This window comes from Halyomorpha halys, unplaced genomic scaffold (genome assembly GCF_000696795.3).
Source record: "Halyomorpha halys isolate HHAL.00 unplaced genomic scaffold, Hhal_1.1 Scaffold526.1, whole genome shotgun sequence".
NCBI lineage: Eukaryota > Metazoa > Arthropoda > Insecta > Hemiptera > Pentatomidae > Halyomorpha > Halyomorpha halys.
The window spans coordinates 50,567-65,599 of NW_027106549.1; the positions used below are offsets into that span (position 1 = coordinate 50,567).

Below are 15,033 nucleotides of genomic sequence, written 5' to 3' on the forward strand. Positions count from 1 at the left end.
TCATTCATCAATATTACCTATTGCCCACAACTGTGTGGCAGATTGTAATATCTATCAATAAATAAATCTATCAATTTAAAAAAAAAAAAAAAAAAAAAAAAGAATGTAAAAACTTTCATCCAAGCTAAGGTAAATTGTACAACATTGTTGGCAAGAACCGTGTTCGGTCAGTATCTGCACATCGGACTCACGAACTACGTAATTAGGTGGATTTATAGAGGAAATTACACAGATAGTGAATGGAAATAAAAAAATATTTACTTTCAAGAAATTGTGTATACACTTACCTCTTCCATTTCATGCTTAAGGAATAGCAGGGATAAGACATTTCGACCAATGAGAGTAAGGAACCTGGTGGAAATCTGAAATGAACTTTTTCATAATAAGTTCGTTTGTCATAATGTGATGAGTTTCGTTGAATTTTCAATTATTTACTTATATGACAAAATATCAACAAAATATAATACCTCTATATTTGTTCTTATAGTTTCCTTTTATTTTCAGAACTTTACCGGAAATGTCAAACTTGAACTGCTACAGATATTAAAAGTGCCTTATCTACTGACTAAAAGGCAAATAAAAACTTGATAAGCTTACGATTTCAATCAAATTGAGTCATACATACAGTTCTCATATATTTACTTACAACGAGGATAATTTCCTGACTGCATTATCAGGAATAAATAAATAAATAAAAATATGATATTTTTGAAAAATTTTTAATAGTTTTCTTCATGTAATATTTACAGATATAACAATAAAATATTCTATGTTTTCTAAAAACACGTTCAACATCACAAACCTATTGATTTTAAACCATAACTTTATTTACACTTTGGAATTGCACTGTCCCTGAGCTGTATGACAGCTGAACAATCAACAATCCTACATATCAAATAACATAGTAAATTTATTTACAAAATGAATAAAATTTAATAAAAAATACTGAGGTAACATATTACTAATATTAATTTTGGTTTCTACAATGTTGGGAGTAATTTATTTTAATTCTACCTGGCTCATGGGTATTCCCAGTTAATACTATTTATTTACATATTAATATACATCACATAAAATTAAATTTTGTACATGTAGATAAGCGTACCTATTTTCTATACAATAATATTTAACAATTTTTTATCATTCATTCTTAAAATGTAACAATACAATCCTTCATTTAAATAATAATAGTTAACATTTTATTTAATGTCAATGACTGTGAAACAATAATTAATTCAGGTTATAATTTATTTAAATTTAATATTTAAGCCATGTAGTGTAAGAAGTAAAATGTGCAACATGTAAAAACTAACCAATTTTATTCACTCAATAATATATCTATCCGAGAATGAAATTTATACTGACCATTTTATAGCAGTTTTAGTCATTAAATATCGAATTACAGTCACATCAAGACATAAACTTCATCAATTTGTTTACAATAAAATACAGAGTTATTTTTATATGACATGATAAGTCATATAAAAATAATTGCTGGCCATATTAAATAAACAATTTTAGTTCTATAGAATATCTGGATATTTCAAATAATTCTTTTTTTATTTCTTCACATGTCGTAATAAAACTTGGACTGATAGTTAGATAATAATTTCTATTATAAAAACAAATTAAAATTTTAACTAAGATTATCGTTTACAAAGGTTTTTCGTTCAACATTCACTCATTATTTTTCACAAATGTCACAAATACTATTTAATCAATTAAAATTTTTAAAAAAAGTTCCGTGTAGAAGTGATCAAGCAAACCAGAACATTATCTGACACGAAACATATAAATAAAATAAATTAATTAAAAACAAATTCAATCAAAAGCAATCTTAAATTCAATCGTTATGTATTCTTCTATTAAAAAAAGAAATGAGATTCTGTTTTTGAGAAAATAGTAGAAATTACACTGTAGCTATATTTTTTAAAGATAATTTTGAAAGGATTCAATAATTTCAATTTTGTAATCTTGAAATTTAAATTTATTTAATCGTTTTTAATACTTTTCATTAGTTATTTTATTCACTGCATGCAACATTTCATGTAAATGTATTGTTCTTTAATTCATGAATGGCTATTTATTTTTAACTTGAAAAATTTGAAATTTTCATAAGTTGTTAGTTTTTCCGAATTGTATTTAATAAACCTAACTCCTATTTACACATCTGTTAATGCAATTTTTCTGGTTGACGCCAGAATTACAAATTGAAAAAGATTAATTATATTTTTATTTGATCTGTGTGTTGTGAATCTTTTGATTAGGTAGATAGATCAGTGCTTCAGCACTGATGAGAAGTAAACTATCTCAGAGAAAGTTTTGAGGAAAATCAATCAAAATCAGACCTATTTTATGTTTTAAAATATTATTTTAATGTTTAAATAAAAATGCGCCATTTTATGTAATGGCTAAAACTTGCATTGTATAATACAATAAGACATATGATCCTTTTTAAAAACTATTAGGAGCTTTTCATGAAAAGCTAAAAATAATAGGTATGTTAAAGATCATTCATTAGTTAATTAGAAAGCAAATGTTTCATTTATATTATTGTGAAACTGTTAGGGTTAACTAATACAGCGAGGGAGATTTTGAGATTATTATTATTAATTTATTTATTGCCTCTACTACTCATTATGATTGAGAAATTTATATTTAATTACTTTCTATTAAAATAATAATGCCAATTTGTTTGTTCTCCCCTGATAGTTTGAGACACCTGTACACAGAGATCTCAATAAAACTTACCGAACTTATTTAATGTTTGTTTACTTAATGCATTTCCTCATTTGGTTCATTGAAAAATATATTTAATTAAATCTAGTTGGTATTCTTTGAGATTTTAGAAAATTTTAGACATTCCTCGAGGATATGTTTAACACTTCTGTTAACGCGGTGGTGCTTAAAAGTTCTCCATATTAATTCATAGCATGATATATTCTACCACGAAAACTAAAGAAAGGATATCACGGAAATTAATAAACAGAGAAAATGAATATAGAATTTATGCTGTTACTGAAATCTAAATAAGTAAGTCATCAAGGTCGACATGAAGACCCTAGATATATATGTTGGCATAAATAGTGTCATGTACTATGTCTCTTATTATAAACTTATAATCTCCTTTTTTGACAAGCATTTACATGAAATGGCAAACAGTAATTAACTTGGAAAAAAAATCGTTAAGGTTCATGTTTTCCATTATACGAATGGCTTCATCAAAGGAAATAAAAGAATGGAGAAGAAAATAAAAACTAGCATTAATAGCGACGTGAGGAATAGATGTACTACTCTGGAGGTGGCGGAGGTGCCCTAGGTGGCTGCCACCACGGCCAGAGGCGGTGTCCCAGCCCCACCCCATCGGGCAGGACTGGGAGCGGCCTTCATATCACGTGCTCCGGGGACGGGGGCCGTTCGGGGCAGCCACAGGGGCCTTGCCAGGAGGCCGCAGCCACCGCCGCTGAGTAAAGGGACTTTCCGTAGAGAGCGTGGAAGGCTAGATCGGCCATCTTGCTCTGCCCGAGATCCTCCAGGCGATAGAGTGGGTAGGGGAACGGTGGAAGGAGGGGTAACTTCACCTCGGGGTCGAGGAGCGGTGGCGGTGGAGGAAGCAGGCTTCTGCTCATTTCAGGGTACAGCTTCGTCTCCTTCTTCGGCGTCAGGCTTTTCGGCTTCCTCCGCGGTCTGTATTTGTAGTCTGGGTGCTCCTTCATGTGCAGGGCCCTGCAACAAAGAAGTAGAATTTAAAATCGGATCTAGAAGAAGAATTAAATGTTCCATGAGCCCAGTGGAAAAAAAGAAGTTATTTCACGCCAACTAGTTGGAGTCAGTTTAAAAAAAAAATTTATTCAGAGCTCCTTATCATTAAAACTACCTAAAACTAAATAGAACATCATTCAAAGTAACGTAAATTTTTTTAAATATGAGCCCCGATAAATTCACAAAATGTTAATGTCTCATATTTTGGAAAAACGTTTGAGTTTACGAAAGACTAAATCACCAGAACTATCAGACTTATAGGTACCTATTGGCACTTAAATTAATGCTAGAATAGTTATAATGTAGGTGATGATGTTTATCTTTCAGCAGCAGATTCTCTAAAATTATCTTTTTAAATATGGATGTTTTAGTATTTGGAAAAATATTGCTTTATGAAAACTTGTGTCTCGAGAGGTAAAGAGCTCTTCTATTGGATCCCACATTTCAGAAAATTGACCCTACCTTCAACAATGTACCATGAATTTTTTCGTGCTGTGGATAGTTTAAAGGATATGGAACTACATTGAAAATGAGTAAAATTTTGGGGTTTTTCTGAAATAACAATCTTGAGGGGGAATTTTTTTTTTGCATAAAAGATCTTAAAAATGATTTTTTGTAACTTCAGGAACAGCCACTATTTTTTAATCACTCTTGTCATAGCCTGGCGCAGGCATCAATTTTAGCTCTTGGGTGTATTCAGTTTTCATTAAAATGAAAAAAAAAATGGGGATGAAATAACTTATTTTTATCTCTTGTTGGGCTTTTGGACTATAAGAATGGATTACGTAGGAATAATTAGATACATTAAAATATTGGTATGCAACAAATGCAGAAATGTTAATGTTTTTAAAAAGCAATTTGAAGAAAGATGTTCTACACATCATCACTGGCATATATTATAAATTTTATGAAAAATAAAAAATGAAGATTTTATTCGTTTTGAACTGGATATACCGGTTTTTTTAAAATGCTATTACTTGTTCCTTTTCACTGGATTAGATATTCACAAACTTACAAAGATTAACATTGGATAGATAAAATATCTTTAAAATATTGGATTATGCAGAAAGTATGACATTTGAAATCCATATAATTAATTTTATTTTAATAAATGAAATATGGTCCAGGTGCGGTGAAATAAAACTCAAATAGCAATAACTATATTAATTGAGCCAACGTTTCGCCCCACGTTGCAGGGCTTCGTCAGGGCTAAAAAAGATACAAACATTTGACATAAGTAAAAAATTAATTGGAAAATTACAAGGGTATATAAAGAAATGTAAAAATTAAATTAGAAAAATAAAAGGTTATAAACAAATGAAAACGGAAATAGTAACAGATAAAAAGAAGAAATATAAAAGAGAGTACGAATTAAGAGATGAAAAAGGGGGATAAGAATAAAGGAAGAAAATGAACGCGACAGAATTCATACCTGTTTTGAGAAAGTCGAAATAGATTTTTTTTTTTTTGTGAATTTATTTTTGTTTTAGATTCGGGCGTGCATATGTAGTTATATTGATTCACTAAAATTATTTTCGTGGGATAGTTCCATCATATTTATGACTAGGAATAAATACAGTATAACCACAAATTATGATTTATCCTTAGTTATACGTTTATCGTTGCCCACGCTCAGCGGAGAAGGAAGTGAGTTAAAGTCAAATAAAAAAAAGATATAATCTCAAAAGGAAAAAAAAAAAAAAACAATACAATAAAGAATAAATTACTCCTTAGGCGCCACGTTATTTTTCTTAGAAATAACGAAAACCCCCATGCATAATGCCCACAATATAACAAACAAAAAAATACCACTATATAAACAATTGTTGAATTATAACCACTGGCGAATATCTTTACAAGTAGATAACAGAAAACCTAGGGGTGTTACCGATTCCGTGAACAACAAAAAAAATATAAGTAAATTAACAAGTTGAAAGCATAGAACTATATATGTAACAATGCATAACAGCAGAACTATATGTACAAAAGTTTAATAATAAGAAAAAAAAATATATATACAGAGAATGAAAAAGAAAAAAAAAGAATTCTTATCGATTAATAAAAGAATTAAAACTTATAGGTTGACTTAACCTTAACCTTAATAACTATATTTACATTATTATCCAAAAGAGTATAAAAGTGAATATACAATAAAAACAAAATAAAATTTAGTTCAATCCCCACGTAGTCCTCCACTTCTATTGTTAATGATCATCTATTGGAGTAAACACCATAATTTTGAAAAACCAAACATATATGACAACATTTCTCACATGGTGATATTCCGGTTCAAACGATAAAGACAGAGGGCCTTTGAACTATTAACACTTCACATTGAACAATCGTAACGTGTTCCAAAATGAAATTCTTACCTTCACAAAACCAAAACTCACTCGTCTGAACATACAAGTTCCCAGAATCAAACTGTCGCCTTCACAAAAACAAAACCCACTCGTCCAAAACATATCGCTCGCGTTTTGTTTTCACCATGACAACCGTAACACCTCTTTTCTACACAGATCTAGCCAGTGTTTTTATTTCACCATGGCAACCGTAACACCAACCAATGTAAAAATCCCGTATTCATAATAATTAATCTGAAAAACTGAAACTGAAGGTATTCATAAACCATAGTAACAGACATTTCTAAAATCATTGTTGGCGAGTAAATGTAGATTGGTTGAGCTTCAAGCCATATATATATATGCTAAAGTGATATGTATTTTTAAAGGTTCTAAAAAACAATTTTTTTCTTCTCTTTCAATTTAATGTTATAGAAATGTTTATTCCTAAACATTAAACTTTTTCTTTCTTTTCTTTGCTTTCCAGCAATAGTCTCTAAACAGCTTGCAGTACTTGGTAATGTTTTTAAAATAAAATTTTAGCGTTAGATATTTAGTATTACGTAATTTAATCCGATTTATTCCGAGATCTGAAACGAAAAGATTGGAGCAGTTGTCGAGATGATGTTATCAATAATAGCGACAACTGACAGGTGACGTGCATACTGTGCGACAAGAAAGACAATGCAAGAACCGCTCATGAAGGGAGAAAGATCCTTTATTATCCTGGGATAATGGCCGTCAGGAGGAAGAAGAGTTGCGAAGAATGGGCCTGTTATCTTGTGATTTCAGCTTCCCATTCTTCCTCCAGTTCTCCACGTCCCTGCCTGTCCTATTATACAGTGTTGCTTTGTACCACCCTTCCTATCTCTTGGTATCATTTTATATAAAACATATAAATAAACACCCTCTTCTATCACTTTATGTTTTGAATTCTGGATGTTTGCCACTGTTATGAAAGGGGAGCCCATTCATTATATTCATACAACACAAACGTGAGGAAAATTTTTAATTATGGTTAAAACAGTGTTTTTCCAACGATAGTTTAACTGGACCAGTCAACGGGCGAAGATGAATCAGAGTCACATACTTGCAGGTCGCATTTCAATCTTAAATATTACTATCCGAAACTCATTTTGAGGTCTCAAATGGAGAACTTTTGCTTGTTTTGAAAGATATTAGCAGCAAGTCCATAACAACTTGAAGTTTGACAGTACTCGCAAATTACGATGAATTTTTACACCACTAATAATGATGAGTTAATTGTTAACAATGGATATATATAAATTAGGAGAAGATGGGTGGGGTTTGGTATAGAACAGAAATAAGTAAAAAGATATTTATTAGTGCCAACATTTCGGCCAGAATTTCAAATCCTTCATCAGGGATAAGAACAAAAAAACAAGATAACAACCTTAATGAATAAAAAGAATAACACAGTGATTAGAAAATAACCAAGAATATTGATACATAAATAGTTTTGAAATAAAATGTATAATGTAAGTAATATAAGAGGATATTTAATTAATATTTCTTTTCATAACTTTAATTTTAACTAATTTTCATTATGTACTATATTTGTTTGTCTTTTCCTCTTTCTTAACTTAACTCTTACTCATTCTCATTTAGCCTTTTAATTTTTTATTATAATATTTAGACTATACTTTTCCTTTCAACACTAAGTATCAATATGATTGGTTCTTTTCTGACATTCTGTTATTCCTTTCATTCATTATAGTTGTTATCTTGATTTTTGTTCTTAGCTCTGATGAAGGCCTGAAATTCTAGCCGAAACGTTGGCACTAATAAATAAGTTTTTATTCTTCCCTGACCGCACCCCTAACCATCTTCTCCACACTACTTATAGTTTAACATTAATTTCATTTTTCAGAATATAGAAATTTTTTATTATTCTTAATGTTCCTGGGGGGCTTATGAATTTCCTCAGAATTCAAGTTTTTTTAACAATCGCTGGAACTATGGATTTAATCATCGTCGTGCAGAGAGAGAGCGAAAGTTGGGGGATGTTGGTATCGCAACTACAGCTAAGCGGTTATTATAAGAAAAGTGTGTACGATATGTATAAGTGTACGATGATCATAATCTACATAGGATATGGGACACACGTGTCATAGAAACAATGAAAATGAATATTTGTATAATTTTACAAGCTTTTATATAATTTTTTGTTATGGCCTATATGTTTTTTGTTTTGTTAAAAATAATTTTAAGGCATCAACCACTTCTGGGTCATTTTTGCCTTAATTGTTAATTGAAATGTGAAATTTTTAATTAATTAAAAATTTGTGAATTGAATTAATTGAAATGTGACTGCAACATGAGAATCTTGTGAAATTTTATAATAGAGTTTAGAATGGTGGAGAAGCTAAAAAAGTTTATCCACGGTTTGTTTGTTATCCTGCAAGATGGAATAGAGACCCGCTAGTAAACCATATAAGGATTTTAGGGAGTCATATGTTCGTCATACAGTCAAAATATGTTTAACACTAAGTCGCGTCCACTTCAATTCTGTTTATCTTTGAACCACACCAACATTACGATAATTACAGATTCACTAAGTTCGATAAAAGCTTTAGATTCTATGTATCCAGAACATCCGAGAATTTCCTGCATCCATTTTCACTTAAAAGCTCTACACAACATATCAGTAACATTTCTATGGGTTCCAAGCCATGTGGGAATCGCAGGGAATGAACTGGCCGATCACGCTGCAAGAGAACCACTCGCGCTTCCGAGACGGGGTAAAGCAATTTTAACTCCGTCAGAGATATGCAGGCCTCTTGTAAAGGAAGTCAAAGATAAATGGCAATCTATGTGAAACGAAAGCCCAATGAGTATATTGAAAAGGATGTCAAGCCCTGGGGTACCTCCAATCGCAAATGCCGTAGAGAGGAAGTTGTACTGACTAGGCTGAGAATAGGTCACACGAGGCTCACCCACTCCTATCTTATATCAAAAGAAACGCCTCCGAACTGCCAGTATTGCAATAACAATAAGCCATGTTTTCCAACGATGCCCATATTTTACACCACACCTCAATAGCTTGGGACTAAGCCAAGATATCTCAAAAACCATTGGAGACGATGATAAGGCAATAGAACAGGGGTTTCAGTTTTTGAAATCACAAAATTTACTGACAAAAATATAACTTGATTGGAAGAAAAAAAAATAAAATAATCAAATCAAAATAAATAAAATTTAACGAATATTAGCATAATTAAATAAAATATAAATGGCGTTGATGACCAATGAAGTTTGGCGCCACTAAACAACCAAACAAACAAACTAAGTCGCGTTCCACAAGGTAGGCATACAGGCGGAGATCTATATGGTTTTAGAAGTTACTATAGCATTAGATTTTTTGTGTGTATAATAAGAAAAAATATAATTATTGCATTAAAAGTATACAAAATTACAAAAATCAGATCCTAATGGCTAACTATTTTTTCATTAAATCACCTGAATTTGTGATTTACACTCTCTCTCCTAAAAATATCCTTTCGCCATAATCATTTTTATGGACTCTTCTGATTCTTCAATTTGAACTTCATCAATAGACGAATTATTTTTTGTCGAACCAATTTCGTTACTTCATACTATCCTTTACTATCAATATATAAAATTACTGTTTGACTTAACTTATGGAAATATATATATTTCTTACACAGCATTAATAAGAAGCAATAATTTGTTTTCAATTAGTGAGTAATTTTTATGCAGATACCTTGTAGAAATATCGTTAGAATGAAAGTTAAAATAACTTAATGAATTATAGAAATTCCTTAACCTCGGTAGAAGAAATATACGAAAGAGAAATCAGTGAACGGAATTGGAAAGAGGATTGTGGGCCCTGAATAGGGAGAAGAAAAGACGGTAGCCGTGAGCCTTAGGAGAGCAGTAGATCAGTCTAAATACACAATAGTGATATCGATAAGGGCAGTGTAGGTGTGAGATAGGGCCATTGTGGCCTCTATCTGAGGAGCCGTCGCTATCTCGGGCCCTTAACATCGGGCATTAGCCTCGTACGCCCTTTTTCACCGAGACAACCGCCTCCGCCTTCCTCCCAGTTTTCTCTCTACATTTTGGACTATGTATCATACCTCTTATCTATCGTCTTGTTTCTAGTCTACTAAAAAAATTATGGCCCGATTCGGACAAAAACATAAACAAAAAAACTAAAAATCACTCTTTTACGAAAAATTCATTACTTTATGGATTCCTGATTAATTTATTCGAAGTTGAGTAAATAATCAAATGAAAATAAAAAATAGGTAAGGAACACCAACACCAGAAAACTACGGAAAGATATAGGCTGTAATTGGGAGAACCTCTGGAAATAGATTTTATTTTGTCTTTGACCTTCTCCATTTATTATACCGTAGTCTTGGGCTACTTGCAGAGCTACTTGCTTCGTGGCAGTCTTCAGGATGACTCCAATAGAGAAAGTAACCCCAATCTAATATCCTTTTATAATGTATTGGGTATATACTGTATATTTGGAATACATCAGATTCATTCATTAGGATCATCAAGTGTTGCTAAAATAAATAAAACAAATTGAATCTTCCAGGCAAAGTAATGTCACAAGGAAAATATACAGGAAGATTAACACCTTTAAGAGCGGATATACCAAAGTACAGTGGTGTTACGTAATAAAGTAGAAGTGCAAGAACAATGGAAAAAGCATTTTCCTTGCAGGGTTGCTGAACCATAAACAGGTAGGTCAAGTAGAACAGGAGAATCTAGCAATTGAAAATGTTGAAAGAGATGAAGATGTACCACCTGTTAAAGTGGAAATAATGGATACAGGAAAGGGAATGAAAAACCATAAGGCGGCTAAGACTGATGATCTGACAGCATAATTTTTCAGGCGGCAAACTGAGATGTAGGGATTCTTCAAGAATTAATATCGTAAATTTACATGTCTTTTAAAATTGTATATTTATAGTAATTCACTAACTTGAAGTTTATTAAAGGGTTTTTAATTTCAGTATACCAATTCCAGAGTTAATCTTAGTGTTTTGAAATTCTTTTAATAAATACGTTCTCAGTAGGAAAAATATCTAAAAACAGCTTTTGTGTGTGTGTGTTTAACCTTCCACAGGGTTTTGGAATTTATTAACTAGGTTTTTTACTTACTGTATTGGTTTACAACATGCCATAAAATTAGAACTTTCCGTTCACGCTTTGCACACCCTTTTTATTTCAGAAACAGTGATTGGTTTATCAGTTAATCGCTGATGCCAAACCCCGTATTTCTGAGGGTAAGAAAGGAAACTGAAGAGAAACAAAAGATATAACGGGAAACGAACTGACTGACACAGCTGCCAAAGAAGCATGCGCCCTATTCCAGTGCTTGATTGTAACTTGGCGCTGTATGATTACCATAAATCGGTTCTGACCCTATGCAAGGAAGCATGGCGCTGTTTTTTGGTCCAAGGTACCTGAAGCAAATAAAATGAAGACAATACTCGGTGATACTCAATCACTACCGCCAATTATCGAAAATCGCTTTGAACAATCAATCATAACCCGACTCAGGATCGGACATACACAAGCACCTTCTTGAAAGAAATCCTTCACCGATATGTTATAGTTGTAAATGTACTCTGACGATGGAGCATATCCTGGCACACTGTTCGCGTTGGAATCATCAAGGAAGTCTTTTGGCCTTCGGGGGCAACGTCAAGCCTTACTGCCAGAAAATTGGAAGAATTTGTTTAAGTTCCTGAAGGAGAACAACTTATATCGAAAAATGTAACCACGAAATCCAGAATACGGTGCCACTAACCCTTTAGTTTTATAGGGCACCTAAAAATTAAACAAATAAATAAAAAGATAAAATATTGTCTGAACTTTGATTTTTTTTAATAGACAAACTATCGTCAGGAGCAAAGATAAAGTGGCGTTTGCAATTTTTTATATCTTGGATTTTGTTGCATTTTAATTTTATTTTCTATTCTAATCGCAATGCCAAAGAAATCTAACCTAAATGTGACATCACTAATTAAAAAATTTAAATTGACTATTATTGAAATTAGTTACTCAAAATATCAGTCATAAATCAAACAATATTCTCAGAAATGTTCAGATAAGTAACTTCGGCTTTGTATTAACGATATTATAAATGGGTTTGCATTGTTTTGTTAGGCTAAGTAGATAGTGTACCACTAACAGTTTTTGTATATGAAACGAATAAATTTATTTCTGTTCTTTTGACAGAACATAAGCAGACTTTGTCGTGATGGCAAACGGAGAAACTTTACTTGCGATTCCAGAGTCCTGTTAAGCTTCAGAAATCGGTATGATTAGTTAAATTAAAGTTTGGTTAAATTAGATTGCAGAAACATAGTATAGACTACTCTGTTAACCAAGAATAATGAAAAGTACAAAATTGGTCACCATAAACTGTGACCAGGGCCATAATAGATAATTTATTGTTAAACTGATTAAGTTTTTTTTCCATTGCCGAGAGCAATTATCATATTATAAATTTAAAGGTTCAAGGAAATTATGCATCTCAGGTTTCTGTCGTGAAATATCTTCTTACAATAATATTTTTTTTTATTTTTCTATCACTTTTTGAATATTACAGTAGCCGTTTGAAATATCGAGGAGTAAAGAGGTTTAAAAAGGACAATGAGAGAGTAGAGTGGAATTGAGTAACAAACAGAGACAGTGACCCTGTAATTGTATGCCGGTTAGGGTGACAATGGCTCTGTTATCAACAATTCGACAATAGAGAGCTATCTGCTCCGATACCTCTCCTACCAAATCCTCTCAATCGCTTTTCCGATGGTCGTTTCAAGGGGTCCTACTTTTTTTCTTTTGATTCGTCAATCGGGGCTTTGTTCATTATTTCGTCCGAGGGATTTACCCTCTATTGTTTCGTCTGTCCAGCTCGCATCTTCAGTTGCATTGCACTTTTTGTCTACAAATGACCGTGCTCACTCTGCTTTCTGTGAATTATTGAAAAGACAATTTTCCATTTATTTATTCACTCTTGATGGTAATAAAAAGAAGTTTTTGTGTTTTGCATTAGGTATACATATTGAATATGTTATGCAGAGTGGATTTACCGAGCCTCTAGCTAATAGTTGTAGGATGATGAACCGGGTGGTAGTCAAGAAAGGTACAAAATGACAGAAAAACTATTTATTTATTTAATTTATATTTAATATTTATTTATATATCAATTAATATTTATTCATTATTATGCACTTATTGACCGCCTAGACCATCATCCTACAATTAATTACTTACGATCAACTAATAATTTTCTAACTCTTGGTATTAAATAAATTGCCTTAACAGTTGGTTATAAGAATACATTATAACATTAAAAACAGATTCTTTTATTTTCAATATTTGATCTTTTTATACCAGGAGGTAAAAAATATTATGTCACATTCCCCTTATTTTACAAGAAAGTGGTTGAACAGATGTTCATCTTCGAATAAAAGTATATTCAGTATCATTTTAAAAAGTTGTTACCCTTCTAAATTGGTGGAGGAATTATTTGTCTATATCTCCAGGTTAAGCTAAAAAAGGTTCAGTATCACAGAGGCATAAGATGTATTGTACATTGTATAATATTATGTTATATTTACAGATGATCAAAGGTAACATACTTTTCAATCCAAATTAAACTGTACTGATTATTTTTAAATCATGAAACTCCCTTTTGAAATAGGTCTAGAGAATATTTATCTCTACCTAACGTAACCAGATTATTCTCTGAAAAAAAAAAGGACACCCTCATTTTTATTGAGGATACAGGAGAGGGGAGGGCAAGAATTTTTCTATTAATGTTGTAAAATAAAAAATAAAAAATATTTTTATACAATATATTTCTTCTTAACTATTTGTTCTGCTAACTCATTTAATTTTATTAAATTATCTTAAAATTCTCTAAATTTGTATAAGACTTTATTTAGCAAAGGTGCTTCAGATATATTAATACAAAAATTTTATTTTTCATAATCGCTGAACAACGCACTGGTTATGGAAGAGAATAGAATGCTTCAGCAGATAGATGATTACGTTAGATTCATCAGTTACAGCTTACTGATTATTCATAGCAAAATTACAGTCTTAGTGTGATGTTAATTATTACTTAGTAATTAATTTGAGAAATCTATATCTCAATAACCATTCGACGTACAAATGTCTATTAGCACTCAAATTAAAGCTAAATAGTTGTACTATAAAGTTGATTATGACCTTTACCTTCGTAGCAATAGTAGTTTCCATGATATTTGCTAAAATATACTGATTTATAGTTGTTCGGACAGTAGGTTTGATTTATGAAAATTATTTCAGTAACCTTCGGACGTACAGATGTCTGCCAGTAAGCAAATTAAAGTTAGTTAAATTTACTATAAAATAGTTTATAAAGTTTATCTTTGTAGGAGTAGCAGTTTTTATGATATTTGACAAAATAAACTCACAAAATGTTAACTTCTAGTTGTTCGTATAAAATGTTGGATTTTTGAAAAAAAATATCTCTAGACCCACAAGATGCACATATGTCTGCCAACACTCAAAATAAAAAAAAATTAACTTACTATAAAGTAGTTTATGGCACTTATCTTCATAGTAGTAGTTATATTCTTATATGTATATAAATTTGGTAAATGAAAATTTGTCTTAACAACTATAAATCAATTTATTTTAGCTAATATCATGAAAACTAATACTCCTATGACGATAAATTACTTTATAGTACATTAAACTAGCTTTAATTTGAGTGCTAATAGACATCTATACGTCACATAATTCCTGAGATATAGATTTCTCAAAATAAATTAACTATCTATTTATTTCTACATTCAGTAGATTTTTAAGAAATATTGCTTTTTGAAAAGCTATATCTCGAGGACTATTGCAGGTAAATAGCTCTATAAAG

At 31.3% G+C, this 15,033-nt stretch overlaps 1 protein-coding gene across 1 annotated transcript in view; it reads right to left on the reverse strand.

The window, feature by feature from the left end:
* Positions 1–700: 700 nt before the first annotated feature.
* The window catches only part of LOC106683904 (transcription factor sox-3), a 39,810-nt gene continuing 25,477 nt past the window's right edge, over positions 701–15,033 (reverse strand). The window contains exon 2 of the mRNA XM_014425654.2: positions 701–3,726. Within this exon, the coding sequence (XP_014281140.1) occupies positions 3,387–3,726 (340 nt within the window). The 3' untranslated portion in view covers positions 701–3,386. The remainder of the gene's footprint in view (positions 3,727–15,033) is intronic.